We start from the raw sequence: 6,421 nt of genomic DNA, 5'->3' as shown, positions 1-6,421 counted from the left end.
CAGCAGAAGGGCAGACAGGAGGAGTGCTGCCTCAAGGCCTCCCGCATAGACAGGGGTGTTTCTTGTCCTCAGAGCCTCTAACACCTACTGATCTCAGGGCTGGGAGCGTCGTCTGCCAAAGCAAGGGTGAGGTGGTGCCCCAGCATACCTTGCTTACGTGTGCGGGTCCAAACTGGTGCTGCTGCCTTCCTACAGAGCCGGGGCTCGATGCGTGCCCCTCTCCCCGCTCCTGCTCTGGGAGGGATTCACTCTGCCTGAAGTAGGCTACAGCTTACCTGGCTGTCGCAGGGGGTCCAATAAACACTCAGCCTCTGAGGAAAAGGAAGGATGTCCCATTCTTACCTAAACTTTTTTTGCCAGCAGACACAGGCAGTGCTTGGGGCGCACGGATTACGGGTGGAGAAGGTGCAAAGGCTGAACCTGACCACAATACTTTTAAACTATTTCTGTGCGGAACTATTGCACCCACTTTTACATTGCCCTTTGCTCTGTGGTCTCCCTGACAAACCACTGTCACACTGTTGAGCCCAGTTGTCCACTCAGCTGTGGTCTTGCTCACTCAGGTCCCACCTGCTCTGTTGCTTCACTTCTACCTGCAGACAAGGACTACAGGGTTGTCCATCCCCATTCCCTGCTACCACCACAGAGCCCAAGCTGCTGCTGCCTGCAGGGCTGGGCTCAGCTCCGGGGGATGGACAGCTGAACTGGGAGGGTGCGTCCTCCTGGGCATCCTCTCTTCCAAAGCGCTGCTGAGACAGGACAGCAGGCTTAGGGTGGTGAATTTTCTTGTTATTAAGCTGTGGGAGCCTCATGTTCACAGAACCACCACTTGCTCTTTGGATCAGTTCCATCAGTAATTCTGAGAGATGGCTGAGGAGCAGTTTTGACAAGATGACACTGATTGCTTTCTCCCCATCTAAAGTTTTTCAAGTGTTGTGGTGGTGGTGTTTTCATAATGATTCACCAGGTTGCCTGTTCCAAGGAGCATGGCCTCAAAGGCATGTCCGTGCTTTTCAAATTTCCAACTTTGAAAAACAAGCAGAACGCTTGATGTTCCCTTGGGTATTAGTGCCAGTGTTGAGCTGATTGGATCCTTTCCTGTTTGATATGTGAGGGCATCTGCTGTTTCTGTTTAGACATCCGGACAAAGATGTAGATGGCCAAGAGGCATCTTCCCCTTCTGGGCTGGGATTAAAGCTCTCAGTCGCAGGTAAGGTCTTGCGTGTTTATTTGCTGGGGCAAAGAGAAGGCAGAGAAGGTTATATTTCTCCTGCTGCCACTTCATTTGGAAGGGCACTTCACGCAGATGGTGGAAAATGCGGCGGAAACAAACTAATCTCAATGACATCCCGGTGCCCAAATTAAACTGACCCACTGGGGACAGCGGTGGCACGCACAGTGGAGAGCTGGAGGGAATTCAGGCTCCCTGTGAGCAGGCTGCACGCACCCGCAGCCGTAGGGACCACACAGCACTTGTGCTGGTGAAAGCCAGGCATCTGAAGGCATTCCTTGCTTGCTTTGGGAGGCTGATGCCACCGTTGTGACACCACGTGCAGCACCACGCGCGTGTCACGGTGGCCTACACAAATTAGGGGCACCAAGGGGAGAGCTCCTACACACCAGTTGTGTAGTGTGAAATGGACCTTCAGTAGGAGACAGAGGGTGCTGGGTTTGCTGCTGCGGTGTTCACATGTCTGCCACGAGGAGGTCTGGTTACGTGTCTGGATCAGCCCGTCTAAATTTTCCCCATTGAAAAAAAAAAAATCAGATTTGAAGAACAAACCTGTTGTAAAGTCAGTCATTGGAAATGAAAGGATGTGGAAAGAAGGAATTTTTAACGCCGTCCAAGTCTTGTTCGTAATGTGGTGTTTGTGCATACACTAATTGTGGTGACTTGTTCAGGGATACTCCGTTTCCCTGTGTTCTCTCTGTCCGTTTAGAAAAGAGATCATCTCCTCCAGCCAAGTTCCTTCTGTGATCGTGTAACATTAGTGAGCAATTAACAGTAATTCATAATTACAGGGTGTTGACTGTCCAAGAAGCTTAGCAAGACAACTTTCTCATTGGAATAAGACTGTACGGGAACACGTTAGACGTACTGCAACGAGACTCTACGTTCTTTTCAGAAGCTAGTGACTAAAATGGAGTTCCGCTGTTGGCTTTAAGGAGCTCCAGACGGCCTGAGTATCAAAGGTACTTAGCAGTAACACACCGAAAAATTAAAGCAGAACCCAAACAGTCTCCTAGTACTAGGACTTGGTTGATAAAAATAGCTCGTGCACACTAACAGCATTTAAATCTCTTGCTATTCATTCAGTGAACTTAACAGTGCTTCTCTGCTTTGTTCCTAAGACCAGGACGTTTCCCTGAAGAAATGGATGCATCGTCCCCAAAATACCCAGTCAAAAAGCGAGTGAAAATTCATCCCAACACAGTAACAGTGAAATACACTTCTCATTATCCCCAGCCAGGAGAGGAGGGATGTGAGGACGTTAATGAAGATACTGGAGTATTTTTGGAGGATAACCCGAAGAAAAGACTACTGAATAATGGGAAGAAGAGAGAAAGGACCTTTTTTGGTACAATAGACACCAAGCTTCAGCCAGCACAACTGCCAAAACCTGATGAGATCGGGCACTCCCAGCATTTTCCTGAAGGAAATATACTGCAGTCGAGGAAAACGTGGGTGGTCCTTTTTGGATCTGCCGTGGCTCACGGATGTGTGGCTTTAATTACAAGATTAGTTTCTGATCGTTCCAAAGTGCCATCCCTAGAGCTAATTTTCATCCGTTCAGTCTTACAGGTGCTGTCCATTACTGTTGTGTGTTACCACCATGAGCCTCCCTTTGGCCCCAAAGGCTACAGGCTCCGGCTCTTCTTCTATGGGGTCTGCAACGTTATCTCTATTACCTGTGCTTATACCTCCTTCTCAATAGTCCCCCCCAGCAATGGGACCATCATGTGGAGAGCTACCACTACTGTTTTTAGTGCCGTTTTGGCTTTTTTACTCATAGATGAAGGAATGGCTTACATAGACATAATTACTGTAGTTGGCAGTGTGTTTGGCGTTTGTCTGGTCATGATCCCCAACATTGTCAAGGAGGAAAACTCTTTGCTGAGCACCTGGAAGGAAGCTTTTGGTTATACCATGACCGTCATGGCAGGTTTGACCACCGCTCTCTCCATGATAGTCTATAGGTCAATCAAAGATAACATCAGCATGTGGACGGCACTGTTCACCTTTAGTTGGACAGGAACAGTGTGGGGAGCATCCACCATGTTCTTACTTCAAGAGCCAATCGTCCCACTGGATGGAGAAACCTGGAGCTATCTCCTTGCCATCTGCCTGTGCTCCACAGCAGCCTTCCTGGGGGTTTACTACGCCCTGAGCAAGTTCCACCCTGCTCTGGTCAGCACCGTACAGCATCTGGAGATAGTCATCGCCATGGTCCTGCAGCTTGTCATGTTGCGCATCTTCCCAGGTCCCTATGATCTTGTCGGAGGAGCGGTTATTTTGGTTAGTGTTTTCGTCCTTGCATGTTATAAACTGTCCTGGAAGAATTTAGGAAGACAAGATTATCAGGAGATTGTGGATTCTTCCATTAAATGAATTCAGTTTTGTCATCCAGTTCGGGCTGTGTGACCACATGAAAGTAACCTGTTTCAGCTCTGTGGTGTTCTAGCGTAGCGGCCAGGTCCTCTCTCTGCTGTTTAAGTTCACAACTGATGTTGGTATGTCCCGACGTCCACGACAGGTGTATTTGTTCCAGCATGTACAGCCACTGACATTTTGTCATGTACGGGGAAAGGCTGTCTCCCTCCAGCATGTAGGGAGTGTGAGCGGATGCAGAGGCTGGCCCACAGAAGTGCTGGCCAGGTCAGAGGTTCCTCCTCACCTTCCCCGGGCAAGGCAGTACAGACACAGAGGGACTCACTAGTGACTCTCATTCCCATGCAGTGTAGTAGTAGGAAAGTGAACAGTGAACCCACTGAAGTGGTCAACCAGAGTGTTGGTATCCTCTGTATCCATTTCTTGTGCCTTGGCTGTACTGCTCTAAGTGAGGTAATGCTATGGTTTTAGTGGGTAAAACTGGCGCTTGCTGTGTGTATCAGTAAAGCTTTATGTGATTTGTGGTTAAATATCTGTCTGAATTGATGTTGGAAGCCCAGATCTCCTGTGGGGCAAGAAGCACCCCAAAAACTGGATCTCCAGTTGTGCTGGGAAAGGAAGTTCCCCAAGAACTGCAAGATCCATGATAGATCAAAGATCTAGCCCTGAAGCAAAACAATATTCTTTCTATGGAACCATGTTTTCTAATGAAGTTTCAACTATTATACCAGGGAGGTAATAAAAGGAAATAGAAACAATTGCGCTCGAGATGGAGGTGTGAGCAGCAGCAGCACTGCACAGCCTGACAGGCATCCAGAAATTAGGGTAACAAAGAGCCCCAGGGTTTATGGTTCCAAATCGTATTCCTGGCTGTGCCAATGTGTGGCTGCTCAAGAGGAAGACCAGAATCTGTGTCCACGGGCTCTGTGCCAGCCAGGACCAGCAGGCACCTGCCTGCTCCAGCAGACTGGGACACGGTCTTTTCTGAGGGAAAAGACATCGCTCCCATGACCCCAACCCGTCCAGCGTCCCCCATGGAAAACACATTTTACTTGGGAAAAAGCCACAGCAGCAGCAATCAGTTTTATTCCTATGAGTAGCAGGGAGACCAGGTTCCCTGACATCAGCCAGCCCAGCCAACAGTGCTCCTAATCCATGTGACACTCGTGTCCTCTGATGCCGGGGATGAGAGCAACCACATGGGCCACGCCAGGCAGAGACGTTTTCTTGGGTGCTGGCACTCAGGAATGGCTGCCCCCACAGCTCTTGTTTCCTTTAGCAGCAGGTGGAGCCAGCAACAGGAGCTCTGCCTGCTGCAGGAAGGACAAGAGGAAAGGGAGCAGGTGACACAAGGCAGTGCTGGGAAAGCCGTGCCCAGCAGCTTCCCAGCCAAATTCCCCTTTGGCAAGGCCAGGGCAGTTCCCTGCCCAGAATCTTGCTGTGCTTCTATTAACAGCTCGTCCTCCTCTGGGGCAGATGGTCTTTCGTCCACTGAGGGATAAGACAGCAGGAAAGCTTCCTTTGTGGAATGCAACCAGGGCAAAAGGCTCCATCTCCTATGGCTTCCACGCCTGTTACGCTCCAGAGGGAGTCGAGCTTTGAGACTCCATCATGCCAACACGTGCACGCATGCAGCCAGCTGGGCAGCGAGGAGCACCCGACAGTGAGACTCCCCAAATGCCTGCACCATGCAGGAGAGTCCTGAGCAAGCTCTTGAGCTGCCCCAGCCCCAAAGCAGCAAAGCCCACTCCTCAGCACTGCCCCCTGTGCCTGCCCAAGCTTCGGTGCTTGAGCCGCGCGTGCTGCAGAGCTGTGCCAGCCCCAGCGGGATCCCTATGAGCACAAGCTTGTACATGGCTGAGCAGACCTAAGAGCATGTTGCTGCTGAAATGGGGTGACCCCACTTCTCCTCCTGCCACCACCAGCCACCACCTCCCCAACATCTGATCCACAATCACAAACTGCAGGCTGGGCGGTTTGACTTCGGGATCAGGTGCAGAACTAACCCTGCCAAAACCTGAGCCCAAACTGCTGCAGGCACAGGCAGCCGGCACCAGGGGCCAACAGGGAACAATCCCATCCCAAGAACCTGGGTGGTGGCTGGGGAGCGGTTCCCGGGGTCTACGGGGCTTGGTCCTGATCCAGTTGTGCCACAGCCTGCACGAGGTCCTGCACAACCAGGTCCACGTCTGCCCGGGTGGTATCTCGCCCCACGCTCAGCCTCAAGGCATTCTGTGCCACGTCGTAGGGTATCCCGCAGCTGAGCAGAATCGAGGAGGGCCTGAAACACAGAACCAGGTTTAACTCAAAGGCCGAGGAAGCACATGCATCACCAGAAAGCTTCACCAAGAGAGAGCACATCTGCTGAGGCACCCGAGCAAACCTGCTCGCTTCCCCAAGGCACCTAATCCTGCAGGGCTTGTGCCCTGTGGTGGGTCTGTCTCTCCCCCTCCAAGGTGGCCTCTCTCCCATGTCCCCATGGGTTGGCAGCTCTGCCGTGTCTACAGGGCATCGCTTTACACGAGGCCAAAAGCACCCGCTGTTCCCACAGACCCCAAAGGAGCCCACACTGGGCTTACGCACGTGCGCCAGGCACATATGGGCAAAGACAAACTCTTCTGGCAGCGCCAGCCACTGACGAGTACTGCCAAGTTCAGCTGGATCACCAAAGCCAGGAGGCACAGTCGGTCCACGCAGCAGTCCAGCGTTCCAGCTCTGTCTCCCGCAGGAACCTCCTTCGCAGCCCTTCAGCCCCTCGGGAGAGCTCTGCTCCCTCTTTGCTCCAGGTGATGCTGCCCACAGCCACCCAGT

The 6,421-nt window shown here is 51.7% G+C and overlaps 2 protein-coding genes across 2 annotated transcripts in view; one reads left to right on the top strand and one right to left on the bottom strand.

Moving 5' to 3' along the window:
- The first annotated feature begins 2,358 nt into the window (after positions 1-2,358).
- On the top strand, positions 2,359-3,629 carry SLC35G2 (solute carrier family 35, member G2). Its single transcript, XM_010133527.1, has one exon. The coding sequence runs from the start codon at positions 2,375-2,377 to the stop codon at positions 3,608-3,610; it is 1,236 nt and encodes a 411-aa protein (XP_010131829.1). The 5' UTR covers positions 2,359-2,374; the 3' UTR covers positions 3,611-3,629.
- A 2,102-nt stretch (positions 3,630-5,731) lies between these two features.
- SCLY (selenocysteine lyase) overlaps positions 5,732-6,421 on the bottom strand; it is a gene marked incomplete at its 5' end in the record, with an annotated part of 3,437 nt that continues 2,747 nt past the window's right edge. Inside the window, one exon of the mRNA XM_010133528.1 lies at positions 5,732-5,891. Within this exon, the coding sequence (XP_010131830.1) occupies positions 5,732-5,891 (160 nt within the window). The remainder of the gene's footprint in view (positions 5,892-6,421) is intronic.

The sequence above is a fragment of the Buceros rhinoceros genome, unplaced genomic scaffold, assembly GCF_000710305.1.
Source record: "Buceros rhinoceros silvestris isolate BGI_N320 unplaced genomic scaffold, ASM71030v1 scaffold38183, whole genome shotgun sequence".
Classification (NCBI taxonomy): domain Eukaryota; kingdom Metazoa; phylum Chordata; class Aves; order Bucerotiformes; family Bucerotidae; genus Buceros; species Buceros rhinoceros.
The sequence above is the reverse complement of the archived record's forward strand: the minus strand, read 5'-3'. Positions and strand labels throughout refer to the sequence as shown.